This window comes from Sorex fumeus, unplaced genomic scaffold, assembly GCF_029834395.1.
Source record: "Sorex fumeus unplaced genomic scaffold, SorFum_2.1 ptg000030l, whole genome shotgun sequence".
NCBI lineage: Eukaryota > Metazoa > Chordata > Mammalia > Eulipotyphla > Soricidae > Sorex > Sorex fumeus.
In genome coordinates, this window is record NW_026606087.1 from 10983271 (window position 1) to 11005458 (window position 22188).

General features: G+C 40.6%; 1 protein-coding gene across 2 annotated transcripts in view; it reads right to left on the reverse strand.

Annotated features, from left to right (window-relative positions):
- Window positions 1–22188, reverse strand: part of SYT9 (synaptotagmin 9) — a 229095-nt gene that overhangs the window by 160807 nt on the left and 46100 nt on the right. For both annotated transcript variants that reach the window (XM_056116063.1, XM_056116064.1), the window contains exon 2: window positions 763–1114. In XM_056116063.1, the coding sequence (XP_055972038.1) occupies window positions 763–1114 (352 nt within the window). The remainder of the gene's footprint in view (window positions 1–762; window positions 1115–22188) is intronic.

The window sequence follows — 22188 nt, forward strand, 5'->3', positions numbered from 1 at the left end:
TTCATTTTGGAGTATGGATCTGTGCAAAATACAAGACACATATGTTATCATTTCATCCCTAAAAGCCATCTACACATGAGTACCATCACTATTGCTCCCTTACAGAAGATGAAATGGAAAAATGAAGAGATTAAGTCTTGAGTTCAATGTCACACATGTTAAGCCTCTTCATCTGACTAAGAACCAAATCTTGCTTCTTACCAATCTTTTTTTAATTGAATCACTGTGAGAATCACAGGTACAAAGTTGTTCATGTTTGAATTTCAATCATACAATGTTCCAACTCTCTTTCCTTTAGCTGTGCTACATTTCTCACCACCAATGTCCCCAATTTCCCTGCTGTCACCCTACCCTCCACTCCCAGCTTGCTTCAATTCTTTAGTATTGGCTGAAATCAGGGTATAAATCTGGGTGCCTCTCAGTACATGGCTTTGCTACTTAGGTGTCTTCTGCGAAGTGCAAAAACTATAATATAAATCATTTCAGATGAAGTTGTAAGCTATAATAAAATAATGCATATAAAGGGTTGAGAATTTACTTAAATTTTCAATAACTTATTTCCATGGAATAAGCAAAGACGAGGCAGAGCTCTGAGCCTAGCTGGAGTACAGAAGCAGTGAGTTGACCCACAGTCCTGTCTCTGATACTGAACTTAGACCTGAAGGCTTACAGGTTCTTGGCCAATCAATACCATTGCTTCCAAGAGAGGGGAAGGCGGTGGTTCATGCTTATATTCAGAAAAGAAGAGAGGGTATTACTGACCGAGACGATGAGGTTGGCTCTGTGACTTGGCGCTGTACACGAACACCATGGGCACAATTTTCCTGGCCCCCAGCTTGGGTGGAGAGGGGGATGTCAGGGGAGGTGTGGCTGATCTTCATGGAGGAGTCAGGGCAGGGAGTGGGAGGGTCTAAGAAGCCCTCACTGTTCTCCTGCTCATTAGTCTCTGTGTCCGTGTAGTTAAGAGGCTCCTGATTGTTGTCTTTGCTACCAGAGAACAGGCCACGTTCCCTCCACGGAACCCAGCAGAGTTTCCAAGAAACGAAGAGAGACACACCAAAGAGAGCGAGGCCACAGGCAGTGACCACAAGGGTCAACAAGCTCACTGAGATATCTGCAAAGAAGCAAAGATGAAAGGTCAGTATGGCAGATCCTCCCCAACCCCCCCACTACACGATTGGGGAACAATGATTCTCATATCCATTCATCCCTGAGGGGTCAAACAGAGAAGGCCAGGCTGGAAGAGGCTGCTGGGGGACCCAGTGTTGAGACAAGCTCAGAGAGGATAACGTGCAAGCCATGTTCAGAAACAATAAACAGCCTACTACATCACTACATCAAGAGACAGGCCCATGACCCACAGAGATTCTCCCATGGCAAAGCAAAGCATTGCCGTTTGATAAAAATGTTGGTTACCATTCCTTAAACAGCACACTGTCATCTCAGAGCTATATTATACAATCTGGAAGTTAACTTTTTAAAACAATAGAAACTAGGTTTTCTTTTAAAAAGTTAAATCTGTGGTGATATTAACTTTCAAAAGCCTAAGAGAAAAATAAAGTTCAAATCCTCTGTGGATGATTGAAGCCTAATAATACCTACTATTCGTAGTTAGGAATCCAGGACCCATGATTAACTGTCAGGATTTAAGTTTCCTCAAAGAAAAATGGTTTGTGTAGAAGATGAAGAGGACCAAGGCATCAGGAATAGGGAAGTGATCAAGTTTGGAAAGTTAAAGGAGACATCAACCAGCTACTTACCATGGTGGGCGACAGGAGCTGAAGCTGCCTGGGAGGTGTCGAATACTTGAGAGTCACCCCATCCAGGGGACCAGTGATTTAGACTAATTCTTCCTTTCACTCCAGAAGTCAGATTAATACCCCAAGGTTATTCTGAACAACATTTGCATGTGACTACATGGACTACATGATCTCTAATAGGGTCCAGGAAAATTTCCTGCCCAGTGTCCTTACTCCTAACTCATAGAACAAAGCCCGGTTTTCCCCAGCATCCTCTCTCCCCTACAGAGCTCAGAAGGCTGCACCTGCCAGTGCCTTCCTAACTTTAAAGGATACCCCACTTGTTTTCCTTATGATAAACCTCATTTGGGGACAAGTATTATCCCTAGGTTTTGCCTTTGCTGACCATCATTAATTGCTTTGGTCTAAGTTTCCTACTCTGCATTACATCTCCAGTACTATGCTAGGCTTTGTGGAGATATAATAGGAAGTATGACTGACACATTTCATACCTTCAGATTCTCATAAGTGAGTGAAGAAGGAAAGGTAAAGGTAAAGGTAAAGGCCCTCCCGTTGATCATCGATTTGCTCGAGCGGGCCCAGTAACGTCTCCATTGGAGACTTTGTTGTTACTGTGTCTGGCATATCGAATACTCTCGGTAGCTTGCCGGGCTCTCCGAGAGGGGCGGAGGAATCGAACTCGGGTCGACCATGTTGGCCGCTTGTAAGGCGAACGCCCTACCGCTGTGCTATCGCTCCAGCCCCCAAACCACCCTGAATGCGCCCGATCTCGTCTGATCTCGGAAGCTAAGCAGGGTCGGGCCTGGTTAGTACTTGAAGAAGGAAAGTTGGAATAAATTATTCAATGGCCACATCTGATATATCTATAGCATGCCAATAATCACAACAGGGACGGATGGAGATGTTACTGGTACCTGCTTGAGCAAATCAATGAGTAACGGGATGTCAAGTGATCAAGTTATGTCAATAATCCATAAGATGAGACCATTTGTACTTCTGTTGAGACATGCAAATCAGCCCCTTACTCACCTACTTAACCAAGCTGCCTACTTGCCACCCACCTAGTTTTCAACATGATCCTGAAGGTACTTGATCATTCTGATGAAATGATAACACTGTTTCCATGAAACACTGCTTCTGACAGAAAATCATTTGCTAGGGCTGATGATATATCTAATGTGTCTCTTCTACAACCATGAACAGATTTTGATTTTTGGTGAAACATATCTATGTTTTAAAACAATGGGATTTCATTGTTGAACATGTTTAACTGAGTTCAAATCATTAACACTGTTCTCTCTTCAAACCTCACTGAAAGGGAATAAGCAAGTCATGGAAGTCAATGATGGGCACCTCCATCCTATTGGTAAAACAGTAAATTTGAGGGATTTGTGGAGTTGTTTTAGAGGAGATGCCAGTCAATTCTAAGACATATAACAAAGGCAAATGAATCTGGGGGTGGGGGTGGAAATTCTAGTTTGTTCTGACCCACTATAGAAGAAAATGTGTTAGTGCAAAGGTGTAAACTTCTATGACAGGTGGCAGTACTGGAGGCTCAGGAAAGGAGAACCAAACCATTTTATCAGAGTACCAATACAAAACATCAACTCCACCCTCTTCAATAAAATCTGTGAAGAAAACAAGCTCCACACCACAGTGAAAGCCCTGCAGACACTTGAATAATCTAAATAGAGGCAAAACGGTCTCCAAAATTGCTGTGAGTCACTTTAGTACTGTCCTGACACAAATACTACAAGCAGATGAAGTGCAAGGGCTGAAGTAGGGCACACAGGAGGGCTGCAGAGTTTTAGGAATGTGATATGATGATTGTTATTACCCAATTACCACTAGTCACCAAATATTCTCTCCCTTCCACAATGCCCTCTCCAAGGGAGGGCCGCATGTCCCACCCCTGATGCTGTCTTTGTCATGTAAATTTGTTCTAACTTTATTTTTAATAAGGTCCACCCCAGCTGTTTTAAGTATACCATGTGGTATGAGGGATATAATTCAAGGTCTCATGTATACAAGGGTATGTGCTCCACCTCCTTGGGTTATTTCCTTGTACCTAATCAATGAAATATTAGTATATATGACCCATGGTACTGTGCAGAGGACTTCTGGAATTATAATTTTGCCATGACAAGAAAAGGTCCCAAATAAGGGCTGGCCTCACAGTCTGGGTGTCATAATGGGAAGACTTGTTTCATAGGTCTAATGTCCAGAATAAAGAGTGGATTTAAACTTGACCAGAGAAAGGGACTGGGTAACAGGGATCTATAGATCCCTGACCAAAACCCAAACACTTCACATTTTAATCATTAAAATTTTAAAGGTGTTTTGCTTCATGGCAGGAAAAAAAAGATTGCTTGATCTGTGTATCACTATCATTTATTATCAAAACTAGGACACTTTTAGAGAATGAAAGTGATATGATCAAGAATATGGGGTCCACACTTTATCTAGCATTGTCCAGTGCAAACCGAGGCATACATTGAGCCTAGACTTAATAAGTCCAACCAAGTTCTGAAATCACCAGTTTGAAATAGCATGGCTTTTTAGGGTCTATTTGGCAAAAACCCTTCCTAAATAAACTCTGGATTCACTTTTAATAATAAGCACAGGACCCTAACCCAGCTCCAGTTTATTAATGCCATGCACTCCACCTCACACAGCTTGCTCACAAGTCTAGTAATGGGGGAATCCAAAAAGATGGGGAGCATTTCTGCTATTTCAGGATCAAATTTTCAAGTATCTCAAATAATGCCTAGTATGCAGTAGGCACTCAATAAATGTTTGGCAAATTGAACTGAAGAGCTTTGAAGCCATCCACTATGTTTCCCATTAAGTTGCGGTCTAATAACTATGAGGTGCTCGTCACATATATAGAACTTTATTTTTGTGCTGGACTAGAGCTGTTACCGACTGGATTCCACAGGATGTCAAAAGACCACATGGCCGCCCACCTACCAGATGGTCAGACTTCTTCATCAAGATCATGAATGATCGGTTTGAGGCTCTTCATGTTCCCAGAGCGAACAGATGCCATTGGGCTACACTAGCACGTGAAAGGGACAAATGGAGACGTTACTGGCACCCGCTCGAGCAAATCGACGACTAACGGGAAGTTAAGTGATTAAGTGATATGTTTATTAGAGAAAATTTCTAGCAAACAGTGAGTGACTTTCAAAAAATGTACACAAACGTGGGTTAGCAGTGGGCTAGGAAATAGCTGTAAGGAGAAGCTCATGGGGACCTATACAGCCACTAAGCGTATTATCTTCACATTAGTTTACAAACAGCTTAAAGTGCTTTATAGAAATAGTATTTATACTTCTTTCTCCTCTCTCTCTTTCTCTCTCTCTGCTCCTCAAAACTAAGTGCTAAGAAAACCTGTGGGGTAACTAAGGCCATATACATATGACCCACCTCAGACACGTGACCTTAGGGAAGGGCAAAGAAGATCTAATAATTTATTTAGAGTCACAAAATTATTTAGAAAAGTTACTTCTTATTAGGTGGTAAGTTCCTGGTCATTAATTTTATTATCAATCTTTAAAACATGTAGTCACTATATAAAATTCTTAGGCATTTACCGTATATTTCAGAATTAAAGTGAAAAAATAATAACAGCCAAAACGAATGTTTCTAGAGATACTATTCTCTCTAAGGAGGAGGAGAGTATAACTGATCCTTATATCCAAGAGATAAGAGAAAACTAGATGGTGATTCAGGGAGGCAAATGGCAACCCATTCTGATCCAGATGTCTGGAGTGTGACCACTTAGGAGTGACTGTATATTGCATTCTTCCGCAAGTTACTGTGGAGTGCACTCTTTCATGGAAGATGTGGAGAGGAAGACCCTTCAATCAGATCTGATTGTCACAACCCTCTGCTGTTAGGATCTAGCCACAGAGCAACACTGTACTGTAGCATCACTCTGAAGACCAGCTATAAGATGACATGACACTATCAGACACAGCAGACATCTCTGTTGGGGACCTATAATTCCAGGGAATTTCTGCAAGCTAAAACCTTGTTTATTGCCCAGCAAGTGAAAACTTGAGCACCCACACAGTCCATACGGCTGGAGGAACAGTAGCTGATCCTGTTAAACTATGAAGGGTCAGGAAGTATAAAAACTGACAGCAAAAGTCCTGAACAAATGGTATGGCCAGCAGCTCAGGAGAGTTAATCAGTTTGAGTCATCAGAATAAATGGCCCCTGACATAAAACAATTAATATAAGGTGCAAATTAACTCACATACTCAATGAGATTTTTTAAATAGTGGGCAAGAGTAAGAAGGATGGCTGTAATCAGTTATCAAATCAGACACCCATAGATCCCACCTGACTTAGGAAATGAAATTGTAGCCCAAGAAATCCAGAGCCAGTCACATTACAAGAAGAAAGGAAAGGCATTTTGTTTCCCCAAAATACACCATTCATGAACCTTTCCAATATAAAACTTAATGAAATTCTTTAAGTAAACAAAATTTTTTTTATAATTTATTTCTTTATTGAATCTTTATTACCAATCTTTAAAACATGTAGTCACTATATAAAATTCTTAGGCATTTACCGTATATTTCAGAATTAAAGTGAAAAAATAATAACAGCCAAAACGAATGTTTCTAGAGATACTATTCTCTCTAAGGAGGAGGAGAGTACTGGGAAAAGTTACAGAGCTTTCGGGTTTAGGTCTCAGTCATGTAAATATCAAACACATTTCCCTTTACCAATACTTATTTTTAACCGCGAACCCCAATAGAACCCCACCTCCCACCCCTCCCAATTCCTGTGAGGCAGATGAGTTCTAGTTAATACTCTATCTACTTTGACTAGATACATTGTTTCTATAGAAGATGCACAATTATTGTTTAGAGTTTACAACCCCCCCCCCCAATCAGACATGCTGAAACAGCTGTTATGAAATGATTTGCTTTCTACAACTTGGTTTAAGAATAAAATGATGTCGCGGCCGCGCGGTTTTGGATTTCTGCTATTTTACTTATTGACCCTGGAAGAATTTCTATTAAAAGTTAGATAGTTAAGAGATTGGTTTCTGTGCCCTGGAGTCGTGGCCGTGCCGGAGAGCTGCTCGTGGGGGGCAGCTGGCGACCTCGGTCGGGCGTGAAGGACGGCCCATTACGCCCCCCTTCCCATGAGGTCCCTGCCGTCCCCACCCGCGGCTCAAACCTGCTGTCCACAAGGCTCCTGTGCGGCCGCCATCTTTCTTTCCAGAGCTAAGTAAACAAAAATTTACATCAGAATACAGATCTCATGATGGGAAGGGCATGCTACATAAAGGTAAAGGTAAAGGTAAAGGCCCTCCCGTTGATCGTCTATTTGCTCGAGCGGGCCCAGTAACGTCTCCATTGGAGACTTTGTTGTTACTGTGTCTGGCATATCGAATACTCTCGGTAGCTTGCCGGGCTCTCCGAGAGGGGCGGAGGAATCGAACTCGGGTCGGCCATGTTGGCCGCTTGTAAGGCGAATACCCTATAGCACAGCGGGTAGTAATAATGGATAAATGGATAAATGGATCTCATTTTCCTAACCCTGAATATGCAGAATCGAGAAGGATATGGAAGGAGAGGCTGATAAAACACCAAGGCAGACATAGGCTGCCAAAACGCAGAAAAACAAAAATGATTGTCTGTACTTTTAATGCTCGTACGCTGGCATCTGCTGCATCCATTGAAGACCTTATGGTACAAGCACGAAAGATCAAGTACGACATCATTGGTCTGACCGAAACGAGAAGACATCAATCCCATCATGCTGTTTTCGACACTGGAGAAGAACTGTTCCTTGGAACATGTGATAAAAGAGGCGTCGGTGGTGTCGGTATCCTTGTCAACACAAACTTAGTCACGAGCATTGATTCATTTGAATGCCTAACAACCCGAATCGGACGATTACACTTGAATAAATGTGGCTCACTACCGGCAGTTTCTATCTTTGTTGTCTATGCACCAACGTCCAGTTATGGTGAAAGAGAAACTGAGAAATTCTACATGGAGCTGGAGAAATTCTATAAAGAAGATCACACCTTCTACAAGATCATTGTCGGTGATTTTAATGCCAAGATAGGACCAAGAAGATCAGTCGATGAACTCCACATCGGAACCCATGGCCTGGAATGGAACGAACAGGGTGACAGACTATCTGAGTTCATCATGTCAACCAAAACCTTCCATGGTAACTCACAATTCCAAAAGGCTAAATCTAAACGTTGGACATGGGAGTCTCCCGATGGACGGTTCCACAATGAAATAGACCACATCATATTCAATCGGAGGTTTTGCCTAACCGATGTTGCTGTTGTCCCAAAATTCCAAATGGGATCAGACCACTGTCTTCTTCGTGCAAAATTCTACCTCACAGAACGAGGAGAAAAGAATGCTAGGTTTAAGAAGAAGACTCCCAGAACAACCACCAACTGGGAACTCTTTGGCTCTGTTGCGGCAACATGGGAAGATGCCGTCATTGACAACATTGATGAAGAATACGATCGAATGATTCAGCACCTCCATGATTGTGCAAGGAATGCCAAGAGAGAGATAACCACAAAAAACCGTCTTTCTTCGAACACTCTTGAACTTATTCGCCAACGTGGCTTGGCACGTGCCTCGGGCAACCACAAACAAACGTCTGAACTGGCAAAACAGTGCAGAGAAGCCATCAAGGATGACCTCAAAAACAGGAGAGCAGCAGTACTGGTAGATGCAGCAGAAGCTGGGAAAAACATTCGTAATGCCCGCCTGTCCTTCACCAACTACAAAACCAAGATGACTGCCCTCCGACATCATGATGGGTCTATCACATCTTCCAGAAGTGCAATGGAGAAGATTATTCATGACTTCTACTCAGATCTCTTTAATAACCACATCCACTTTCCCACATACCACATACCACATGATGGATATGTCGTTCCCAATGTTCTCCCTTTCGAAATCCAACATGCCATCTCGTCGGTAAAGAAACAAAGAGCACCTGGCCCAGACAAGATCAGACCTGAACACCTGAAGAACTTACCATCAGTACTCATCAATACATTGGCTCGACTCTTCACACGCTACCTATCTGAATGCAAGGTTCCATCCCAATGGAAAACCAGCAAGACTGTACTACTATACAAGAAAGGAGACATCCACGACATTGGCAACTATCGCCCAATCTGCCTATTGTCTGTCATCTACAAACTATTCACTCGAGTCATCCTGAATAGGATTAGCAGAACACTAGATGAAGGACAACCATGTGAACAAGCTGGATTCCGAAAAGGATTCAGTACCATCGACCATATCCACACAATAACCAAGCTCATTGAGGTATCTCGGGAGTTCAAGATGCCACTCTGTCTAACGTTCATTGATTTAAAGAAGGCCTTTGATTCTGTTGAGACGGAAGCGGTCATGGAAACCCTAGCCAATCAGGGCGTACAAACTCAATACATCAGGATCCTTCGTGAGCTCTATTGCGGATTCACTATCAAGATCTCACCATTCTACAAAGAAGTTATCATCCATATCAAGAGAGGGGTTCGGCAGGGTGATACCATTTCACCAAAACTCTTCAGTGCCACCCTCGAGAACATCATGCGACGACTGGAATGGGAAAACATGGGAGTGAAGATAGATGGTCGGCAACTACACCACCTCCGCTTTGCTGATGACATCGTTCTAATAACACCAAACATCAACCAAGCGGCACAAATGCTGAACGACTTTGACCGTGAATGTGGAAAGGTCGGACTACAGCTGAATCTTATGAAGACAATGTTTATGAGAAACAGCCTTGTTCCCGATGCTCCATTCGCTCTCAACGGAACCACTATCTCCGAATGCAACAGTTATATATACCTAGGTCGAGAAATCAACATGATGAATGACCTGGCACCTGAGTTGCACAGGAGGAAGAGAGCGGCTTGGAATGCCTTCAAGAGCATTGAAGAAATAACTAAAAGAACAAAGAACCTCCAGCTACGAGCACATCTCTTTGATTCCACTATTCTTCCTGCATTAGCATATGCCTCAGAGACCTGGACCCTACGAAAACAGGATGAGAACACTATTCGGGTCTCTCAAAGAGGAATCGAAAGAACTATGCTTGGAATATCACGATTCACTCAAATGAGAGATAGAATCCGGAGTTCTGATCTTCGTCAACGCTCAAGAATCAGGGACGCTGTCTCATTTGCCAAGACATCAAAAATCAGATGGGCTGGACATGTAATGAGGTTTACAGACAACCGCTGGACTAGAGCCATTACTGATTGGATTCCACGAGACATCAAAAGATCACGTGGACGCCCACCTATAAGATGTTCAGACTTCTTCGTCAAGACCCTAAATGATCGGTTTGAGGCTCTACATGTTCCTAAAACGAACAGATACCATTGGGCTACGCTAGCACGCAACCGGGATGAATTGAGACGTTACTGGCACCCGCTCGAATAAATCAATGAATAACGGGGATTAAGTGATTAAGTGAAGAGTATATATGCCAAAGGTTTAACATCTAAGTTTTTTTATAAGGTCTGAATAGAAAAACGAAGATATAACCATCAAAGAAAAAATGAATGAACCAAATTTAAGGATACGTTTATATTAATCCTGAGCACCTACACTAAATAACCCTACATGGAAACAACATGAAAAAGTTGGAGATAATCACCAAAGCTTAAGACACAAAACATAAATCAGCACAAAGAAGTTAGGATCAAACTGGCATTAGACTTTTCATACACTAGATAATGAAATAATGCCTAAAACTTCTAAGTAAACCTCACATACAATTTAGGATTCTATACTCAAACATTCTATCAGCTGTAAGGGCTTAAAAAGCCATTTTTAGACCTACAAGAAATCAGAAAGATAACTTTTGATGCACAACTGTAGGAAGTTACTAAGGATAAATGCAAGAGCGATTTTTAAAATTTTTTTTAAAAAATTTGCTATTGGTGAATCACCATGAGGTACAGTTACAGATTTACAAACTTTCATGCTTGTGTTTCAGTCATACAATGCTCGAGTACCCATCCCTCCACCAGTGCCCATTCTCAACCACCAATGATCCCAGTATCCTTCCCACCCCCACCCCATTCCCCCTGCCCCACCCCACCTCTGTGGCAGGGCATTCCCTTTTGTTCTCTCTCTCTTTTTGGGTATCGTGGTTTGCAATAGAGGTATTGAGTATTGAGTGGCCATCATGTTTGATCTATAGTCTACTTTCAGCATGCATCTCTCATCCCAAGCGGGTCCTCCAACCACATTTTACCTGGTGTTCCCTTCTCTATCTGAGCCTCATTTTCCTCCAGCATGTGAGGCTAGCTTCCAAGCTGTGGAGCAAACCTCCTGGTACTTATCTCTGTTTTCTTGGGTGCTAATCTCCCATTCTGCTACTTTATATTCCACAGATGAGTGCAATCTTTCTATGCCTGTCTATCTTTTTGACTCAATTCACTTAGCATGATACTTTTCATGTTGATCCACTTATGTGCAAAGGTCATGACTTCATGTTTTCTAACAGCTGCATAGTATTCCATTGTGTAGAAGTACCAAAGTTTCTTTAACACCAGTTGTCTGTTTGCAAGAGAGATTTAAAAGAGACAGGAAACACAATATTTAGGGGGTAAAAAATGCATGCTACTCAGAAATCTGGTAATGCTCTAGTCCAAGAGTTGAATGAAGCAGGAAGACTGGAATTTGGAAAGGATTCTTCTCAGACTTGCAAAGAAATAAAATAGCACACTGGACTTTCACTTTTTTTATGACATCATTAACTGAAATGCTACTTTAAAAAGGGACAAAAATAAAAAATTCCACAGTGAATAATTTTTTTCAGAAAAATAAAATTATCATAAGCACCCTCTTGGTTCTCCATTACAGTTTTATATTTATAATAATAAACATAATTTATTGAGTCTGAACTTTAAGAATTTTATGTTAAGAAAATAAAATATTTTATTCTGCATTTTTTTTCATTTTTATTACACCATAATTTTTTCATTATTTTTAATAAAGTTACAAAATCTGCCATACTATTATTTTTAGATTGCAAAGCTACCTAGTAAGTAAAGAAGAATTATTTTTGTTGTTGTTGGTTTTGGACCACACCTGAGAATTCTTAGGAGTTACTCCTGACTCTGTACTCAGGAATTAGTTCTGGTGGTGCTCAGGGGACCATACAGAATCTTGGGGATTAAACCCACATGGGCAAACACCCTATTCACTATACTATTGGTCTGGCACAAGAGCAAGTATTCTTGATTTTTAAAATGAGAAAATAAATTAACTACTATAGAATTTTAAGTATATGTTGGTTACTACATTTTGGTGAACTTAGGTCTGTAAATAGTCTTAATTTAATCCTACTTCTTGGTTTAGAATGAACAAATAAATGAAAAAATAACATGAGAAACATTAAAATAATGATAATCTTATTAGCATTTTTTTCCAAGTCAGATCTGTGAAAGAGCCATTTTTGCCTACTCATCTTTGTTCAGATTTCTAGATACATAAGAAAGATATCAGGAGACTGATATAGCCCCAAACTTGGTTCTTTGCTAATAGCAATGTTATTAGTTCAAAGGCTGGAGAGAATGATCAATGGGATGAATCACCTGCTTTACTGGCAGAAGAACTGGGTTCAATTCCCTGCACCACACAGTCTCCAAGCACCACTGAAGAAAATATCCCCACTCACAGAGCAAGGAGCAACTTTCAAGTACCACTGGATATGGCCCAAAATAAAGAAAAATCAAAGAGTGTAACTCTGGGCTGGGTAGATAGCTGAAAGGGATAGGGCATGTGCGTTACATACATGAGGGCCCAGGTTTCATGCCTGATCCTTCTTCCCCCAGCCTGTGTCATCTTGGTGGTCCCTAACCATGTGGCCCTTAGCACCAGGAACCAGAAGAGCACCGTATCTCAGGCCCAAGCACCTATCAGGTCATGCATCACTGGGAGAGTTTCCTTGTCTTCAAAGCATAGCTGGGGAGTCCTCTACCCCACCATTCAAAATACAATTCATTGTTGTAGGTATTACATTCATGTAAGAATGACTTCCTTCCTACTTTCATTCTTTCCTGGGTGTATCCTGAAGGCCCATGTGGGATCCTCAGATTTCCTGAGAATAGCTTGGGAGACTCCCCACCACTCCAAATGAGAGAGGAAAGAAACTGTAGTCAGAAGCAGGAAGGACAGGAACGGGTGTAAACTGGTTCCCTGATATGTCCTTTTACATGACTTAACTCTGCAAAAAGATTTGAGGAAGCTTTGTTTTATTTCTTGAGGTGGAAATTGGGTTTCATCTGGCTGTGCTCAGGGTTAATCACTGACTCTGTTCTTAGAGATCAAGAATCACTACTGGTGGGGCTGGAGTGATAGCACATCAGGTAGGCCGTTTGCCTTGCACGTGGCCGACCTGGGTTCGATTCCCAGCATCCCATAAGGTCCCCCGAGCACCGCCAGGAGTAATTTCTGAGTGCAGAGCCAGGAATAACCTCTGAGCATTGCCAGGTGTGACCCAAAAAAGTAAAAAAAAAAAAAAAAAAAAAAAAAAAAAAAAAAAAGAATCACTCCTGGTGGTGCTCAGGGGACCATAAGCAGTGCTGGGGACAGAAGCAGGGTCAGTTGCCTGCAAGGCAAGTGCCCTAGCTCCTGTACTATCTTCCTATTCCACTGAGGAAGCTTTAAATATATACAGAGAAGAAGCTTAAAATATAGTTTGCAAGGAAATAAGAGTCAAAGAATAACAAAAGTAAAATTAAGTGAGGGAGAAGGTTAAAAAGCCAAAATTCATGTATGAGATTTTATAGTTTCTAGAGGAGGTTACAGAACTGACTCCGAATATTTCACTTGTCAAAGAAAAGAATTGAACATCAGCATGTGATTCAGCATCTACAATAATTAAAAATATATACATAAAAATAAATATTTAAACTAGAAATGCAATTCTATTAATTAGAATAAATTATTTAGATACATTCATTGTATTGTGACTGTGTAGTATACATTCAATATAGATAGGAACATTCAAATGACATGATGGCTGGAATTTGCTTCAAATTACAGGCTACGCAAGATTTATTGTGGGTTAATAACTACTGAAACTAAGCAATGAGTATGTAAATTTTATGAATATTTTTTAAAAGTAGCCTTGATAATTTCCTAATAAAAATAAAATATGTTTTGATTGGGGGAAATGCTTATTTCTGAGTTCAATACAACTCATTTTAATTTAATATCTCAGATGTTATCTGATGCAATGGTCTACAGATAACATAGATCAAGGTAATTTACAAATAGAGGCTCAGAACACAAGACACTTTTTAATACTAAAACAACTGTGTCTTGAGGGTCTAATAAAGGTAACACCAGAAATGTAGTTAATAACTGAGACCAGGAAGAATTTGAGGATATTACATAGTGCCTTGTAGGGAAAGTGGTAATGCAATTAGATGGCTGGAACAGGAAAGACCAGACAGCTCTGGTATGCTAGTCAGTTCAGGGAACTAAGCTAGTGAAGAAAGACTGTATTAGATGAAGCCTGAGCCACCATCCAGAGCAGTTCTTATCATAATTCCCTTAACAAATCCTCCTACATGATCATGAGACCATCACTACTTTATTTTTTGTATTTTAAAACTTGAAAAACAGTCTGTAGTACTTTGAAACTTGAAACAACAATAATAAACTTGCTGCATTAAAAAAATCATAGCATCAGTAAGGGAAAATATAGCTCCATACAGATTTCAATATCTCTGATGACATCCGAAGCATTCTGGATAGGAAAGAAGCATGTGATAGATTTAGGTTAGAATTAGATGTTTGGGTGTTTAAATGATTGAACTTAAGTTATCTAGAAAATGCAGTTTTGATCTTGATCTTGTTTTGTTTTTTGTTTTTAGGTCACACTTGATGGTTCTCAGGGGTTATTGCATGCTGGGTACTTAGGAATAACTACTAGCAGAGCTCAGGGAATCATTATGTGGTGATGGCCATTAAACCTGAGTCAGCCACGTGCAACTCAAGCACTTTACCTACTCTACTATCCAGCACAAGATCCTGAATCATTGACACTGTAGACTATCATTGCATAATAGTTAGAACAACGGGTTCTAGAATCACAGTCTTTATATTCAGCTTAGCATCAGTTGTACAACTTTAGATAAAACTCTCTATGCATTTTCATGGTATGACCACCAGACTAATAATAGTATGGACATCTTGAGAATGGGATGATTGCTTAGAAAGGTTCTTGCCTTCAGTATATATAACTTAATGGATTTTGGTTTTTCATGAGGTGTCTCAGGGCTTAGTCGCTAGAGTTGACTAGAGTTACTTTTGCTGCCACAAAATAGTCATCTAGGTTTATAAATAGTGAGACCTCCTGGAGTTTTTGAAATCGATGGTAATAAGCAAACATTAAGTTCTCAAAAGGTGCATTTAAATTTTTAAATATCAGTTTTCATTTATATAAGACATACCAAATATAAATCCGTCTTTCTTCCTTCCATCCTTCCTCCATTTCCCCCAATGCCTTCAATTTCTCCATCCCTACCTCTTTCTTTTCCTTTTAATATCTTAATTCTTTCAAATTTATTTTTACTGAGATAACTTTGGTTTACAAAGGGTAATTATTTATATAATAAAATTTGATATGACCGTATGAGACACTCCCCCCCCCAAGTAGTCATATTTCGCCACCATTTTCCATAGGATCCAGCCCATGCATCCCCACTTCCTTGTTAACTTCACCCTCAGAGTCTACTGAAAATTGTCTATCCTTTCTACTTGGTTCCTAATATAACACATGTTAGAATACCTGGCATTTGTCCTTCTCTTGATTTTTATCACTTAGCACAAACCCACTAGGTTTTTTACATGTTGCAGCAAAAAAGCAAAATGATTTCTTAGCTGAGTAGTTTTTCACGATTTATACTACAATATTGTAATTCAATCATCTATCTGTCATTGGGTATTTGGGTTGTCTCCAGATCTTGACTTCAATAGGTGCTTATCAACCTTGATTACCAAGGAAAAAAATAAAGAGACCTTATTGAACATCCCATATTTGCTAAAAACTAAACTAGGCGTATAAGATCAATGCAATTAGTCTTTGTCATAAGGAACTAGAAGTCAAGACATTTAAATAATGTTACTCACAATTCACAGAGTACTTGTGGATTTCAGAAGTGGAGTATATCTGGGATTTGATAAAAGTATTATGTAAAAGATAAGTGAAGCAAGTCCTACTTATAACAACTATTCTTACAAAAAAAAACCCCCCAAACTTATTTGGATGTGTGGAGGAAAGACTTCAGCAGGAAAAACGGAAGGCCAGGGCTTCTGTTGCTCCACTGTATGTGGTGTCCGTGGGGAAGAGTGTGTCTGATTCAGGACCAGCATTGTCACCATTTACATTTTGTGAAACTGGGTGGTCATGGAACCTCTGTGAACTTCTCAATCTATCATAAAGGCCAGGTTGTGGCTCACACATTCTGTGGTTCTCAAGAAACTGCCAGATGACCTTGAGTTCACAGCAATGTCTGCATGTATGACTATAAAGCCATTACAATAATTCCTGTTAGGAATCACAAGCCACATTTTAGGAGCTGTATGCTACATTTTAGGAGCATTCCTGTTTCTCATTCTTGCAGCAGACAGGAAGTCCTTTTAGCACTGGCTCATGATACAAATTGCAAGGATTAGGGAGTATTAACTTGGGCCTGCAGGGACCCTATCTTATTAAAATACAAAGTCAGGTAAACAGAGTTCTGTACTGCCTTTAAGAAGCTTGTGGACTGGTAAAATGAATCAGAACAGGGAAATTGGCAAATGGCATCAATTGCATTTTTCTGTGACTGGCATAAAGGGAAAAGCTAGTATTAGGACTATATCTTTAGACCTTAGTTCCTTTCCTCAGAAGGCTGCTTGAATGATTCTGTCAGTGTGAACGAAGCAGCAAGTCTAAAATTAGCACTGAGAGAACACTTTTGGTTGCACCTTCTATTTGCAAAACGCAGCTTCATCAGTGTGACCGGTTACCCTTCACACTGGCATCACTCCCCTCTGCCAAGAGAGGCAAGGATTTCTGGGGCCAAAGGATGCTGGGGCCACAGACATCAAGATCTGGGTTTTAGCTCTTGTGTCCATAATCCTTGACCTCCTGATCATCCACATCCTGAGCCCCCTGCTATGTGCAAAATAGAAAGTTCCAGGAATTAACATCAGGTTTGCTATGGAGTTTTCACTTTCTTTTACTCCATATAAATTATTCAATGGAAAAAATCTATTTAACACATCTTTTTTTTTTAAACTACCCACTGTAGCTTCATTAGAAGTGCTGGCAATATCTACAGTGATTTCCATATCATGGGATTATGGTTTGTACAGAGTAAATGAATGGTCTCATTCGAATTGCTAACTTCTTGCAAAATAATAAAGGTTGTCATATGCAGAGTTAAAAGACAAGGGAGAATTTCAGTCTGAAGATAACACCATGAAATCGAACTGAGAACGTATAAGAATCAAGCATAGGTGAGAGAGCAATTCTCCACCTTGGTGTATCTGCAGAAAAATGCGAGGTCTGAGGCATATCAGTGTGAGCTGGGTCTGTATGGAGCTGGAAGGTAACCTTAGTCTCCAACTGGAGCCCAGGACAGCCTGCTATGTTGCCTGTTCTGAGACTCTGGGCTGCTGGAACCTCTCTTTGAACTATTTCTCACTCTAAGTCTGAGGGAGAAGACCCTTCTTGCCTGATTCTTTTGGGGTCAGTTGTGCCTAAGCACTTGCTGGGTCCAAGAAACTTTGACCAGAGAGTTTCAGGGCTTTACATGCATGAAGGGAGCTTCTGGGGAAAGGAGTGAGTTTGGTTTCATGGGCTTTTGTTTTGTTTTGTTTTCTGACTTGGGGGTTATCCCTGGCAGTGTTCAAGGATCATGTTTTGCCTGAGATGAAGCCGATCACCCCAGTATGCAAAGCATGTCCTCCAGCACTTGGAGTCACAGCCCCAATCCTTGAAAATGTTTCATTCATAGTATGTAATTTGGGAGAAACAAGACTTATGAGGAAATGACTATGATTCTGGGTGCCAATTTGGGGGGTTTGGAGGGCTCACCGGAACTGCTCAGTGGTCATTCCCCTAACACTCACTGAACTGTATTAGGTGATTCAGTGGGTTAACTCTATGACATAGTATTGGTCAGGCCCAACAGTACTGAGGGTCATCAGAGACACACATGGTGAAACTAAGAGCCCACTAAAAGCACACTGGGGGTGCTTAGGGGCCACAGGGACCACACCTAGAAATGCTACGAGATTGGTCTTGCAGAACTGGGTATCAGACTCAGGGCTTGTGAGCCAGAGAGTTAGTGTAGGGCTTAAAGTGACTGCCTTGCATTATATAAACTCTGGTTCTAATCCCCAGTATGGCATATGGTGTCCCAAGAACCATGAAGGGTCTCTCCTGAGCACTACCAGGTGTGGCCTCCTAACCCATTTAAAAATAAAAGAAAAAGGAAAAAGGAAATAAAGTAAGGGTCAAGAGCATTGAAGGCATGCACTCTAGATATTTTAGCTATTTATTCAGTCTTCAAAATGTTTTTTTATGGTGGTGATGGTGGTAGTGGTGGTGGAGGAGATGGTGTGTTGCACGTGAGCATGTGTGCATGTGTGTGTGTGTGTGTGTGTGTGTGTGCGTTTGTGTGTGTGTGGTGGCACCCAAAAGTATTACGAAGTCACTTACATTTTGATACTTTGAGGTCAATCCTAGTGTTTGGAGGATCACATGATGCCAGGAATTAAATCTGGATGTCCTATATACAAGCACGCACTCCAGCCTATTGAGCCATTCTCTGACCTTCAAACCTGTTTTATAGGCTCATTCAAAGATACTCCTTAGAGTCTTCAAATAATTGTTTTTAGTTTTACAGAAGCTATACCCAGCAGTGTTAGGCAGACCTGGAGGTCATTCCTGGTGATGCTCTGGCCCAGCAGTAAGGACCTGGCATTTTCAGTTCTTAGGTTAGAGTATAGGGGCCACCAAGTCCACACCTGGTAGTACAAAGTGGGAGCTATCCAGTACTAAGGAGGAAACTTAAGGTCTCATAATGCTCTACAACTGAAGTCAGCTCCATAGCTCCTTTATAACTCTCGAAAGAGACCCACTGAACCCTGGAGTACTGTTAGTGGCAATTAGCCAGTGAATTTTTGTACCTCCAGGCCATTGAGGTTTTGTGCATTTCAATTATTAGAATTCTAGGCTTCCAAAGCAATACATTTTCTTTCAAATTAAAAGCTTTAAAAATCCTATACTCAAAATAACAGCAAACATATTCACTTTGTAAGAGAATCAAAGGCCCTCTTCTAACATCTGATGAGTTTTAAATTTCCTTTTCCTGACATCTGGACACGGGATGCTTTCTAACTCATTTAAAAGGGAACTATGTGTGTACAAGTTCCATTCCTCTCTGTCCTGCTCTGGCTCATGAGAGGCAGACCCAGTGTCCATAACAATAGGTCCCTTGAGTTTGGCTTCTGATGAGTTCATGAAAGAGAAGTCCTAGTGGGATTGGAATGGAGAAGCGTATTCCCATCCACACTGTGTTCCTGCTAGATTATCATGTTGCATGTGTGCCTCAACTGAAAGCAGAAGCTTCCTTTTTTTTGGATCTTTTTGGGCCTAGAGGTGGCATTGGTTTCCTATAAACACAGATCCTGAAATTCTAGTAACTTCAGGATTACTATTTCAGAATCCTAACCATCCCTTGCCAAGGTCTTGCATTTTGTGCTCTTTGGATTACCCAGCTTGGCTATGCTGCTTGTTTCCACTGGGACCCAGACTGAAAGCTTGCAGAATGAGTTGCTTTCTATTGTGGACTCTTCTATTAGTCATCCATGTAACCCAGAGAACTTGAACTTATAGCTGAATTTTAATAAAGTTTAGTAAGATGGAAGAGTCCTTTCAGATCTCATAATTCTCTAAACAAGAGGAATTTTATTTTTATTATTTTTTTTTATTTATTTTTTTTTAATTTTTTTTCCCCTTTATTTTATTTTATTTTTTTTAAAGTTGTAGATTTACAATTTTTTGTGCTTTGGTTTCAATTATACAATGATCAGATACCCATCCCTCCACCAGTGCCCATTTTCTACCACCATGGATAATATCCCTCCCACCCCCATCCCCCCATCCCCCCTGTCTCTGTGGCAGGGCAATCCCCTGTGTTCTCTCTCTCCTTTTGGGTGTTGTGGTCTGCAAAAGAGGCATTGAGTGGCAAACATGTTCAGTCCATAGTCTACTTTCGACATGCATCTCCCCTCCTGGGAGGATCCTCCAAACATCCTTTATTTGGTGCTCCCTTCTCTATCTGAACAGCCCTTTCCTCTAGGATACCCGGCTGGCCTCTAAGTTATGGAGTAATCCTCCTGGTGCTGATCTCAGCTATTCTTGGGTATTAATCTCATACTTTGTTACTTTATATCCCCCAGATGAATGCAATCTTTCTATGTCTATCCCTCTCTTTCTGACTCATTTCGCTTAGCATGATACTTTCCATATTGTACCACTTGTATGTAAATTTCATGACTTCATCTTTTCTAACAGCTACATAGTACTCCATTGTGTAGATGTACCAAAGTTTCTTTAACCAGTCATCTGTTCTTGGGCATTCAGGTTTCTTCCAGTTTCTGGCTATTGTAAAGAGTGCTGCAATGAACAAACAAGTGCAGATGTCACTTCGACTATACACAAGAGGAATTTTATACCTCCAGTATCCTCTACAACATGGCCAACCTGAGTTCGATTCCTCCACCCCTCTCGGAGAGCCTGTTAAGCTACCAAGAGTATCTAGCCCCACAGCAAAGCCCGGCAAGCTTCCCGTGATGTATTCGATATGCCAAACACAGTAACAAGTCTCACAATGTTACTGGGCCTGCTCAAGCAAATTGATGAACAACGGGAGGACAATGACAGTGACAGTATCCTCTACAGTGGTCAGTGATGTTGCTAAGAGCTAGAGTACATACTTTCCATGTGTGAGGTCCTGGATCCAATTCCTTAATACCACATGCCTCCCCCTGCCCCCTTTCTCAATACTCTTGGGTTTGTCCTCACATCAGTAAACAGCAAAACAAACTTACTGACTTCTATAATATAGCAAATCTGGCACACAGGAGACATTCAATGTTAAATAAATAGTAAGATTTTAAATTATAGGTCATTTTATATCCTTACATACTTCAGTATAAGAAACTGAAAAAGCAACTGTATTTAAGTATCTACAGAATAAGCATTATAATGATCTTTTTATCATTAAAGTGATGCAATATTTCATGCTTCTCTGAACATTTCAAAGAGGCAGTGTGCTCCAAGGGAGCACCAAATAAAGGGTGTTGGGAGGATCCTCCCAGGATGGGAGATGCATGCTGAAAGTAGGCTATAGACCGAACATGATTGCCACTCAATGCCTCTTTTGCAAACTACAGCACCCAAAAGGAGAGAGAGAACAAAAGGGAATGCCCTGCCACAGAGGCAGGCTGAGGTGGGGGGAATGGGGGGGTTGGAGGGATACTGGGATCAGTGGTGGTGGAGAATGGGCACTGGTGGAAGGATGGGTACTCGATCATTGTATAACTGAAACCCAAGCACAAAAATTTGTAAGTCTACAACTGTACCTCATGGTGTTTCACTAATAAATTTTTTTAAAAAAAGAGGCAGTGTGCTATAATAAAAGGAACACAGGCAATAAACAGAGGCATTATTAAATTAAATTTGCGTACATTGTATAGAGTTGCCCATAATTAAGATACTATATTATTAGAGATAGAGTGACCTATTCAGAGTGCGCCAAAGAATGTAACTATACAGGAGAAGCTCATATAGCCAGATGACTCCATAGTTTTCTTTTGGCCATACTAATCCTAGAAATATCACTTCTGAGAAACAGTTCAAGTAAGTAAGGCACTTCAAGTCAGAATACAGAATGGGCTCCTGGATAATTCTATTTTTTTTAAAAAAAAAACAGTTTTTTTATCTCACTGGCTTAAACCCTGGGTCTTGGCTAAAATCAAAGACTCTCCATACATATAATCTCTTACTAGACTGAAAACCCTAATAGGTCATAGATCTGTCTTGCTAAAGGCAAGATCAGGCATAGATTCTGGGCAATTGAGTGAAACTATGAGCTCTTGTATATTTGTATTTAACTGCAAATTTCTACAAATTATATTTTAAGTCAATTTCCTTTCAGCAAATATTTCAGCCGAAATAAAGATGATTTTACTTAAGTCACAAATTTTAAAGAGTATTCATGCATTGAAACTGACATTTATTCATCATTAGAATGATTAATAATATTGGTATATAACCAAAAAAGAAATGTATTAATTGTTTCAAAGAGCACTGACTATAAAGG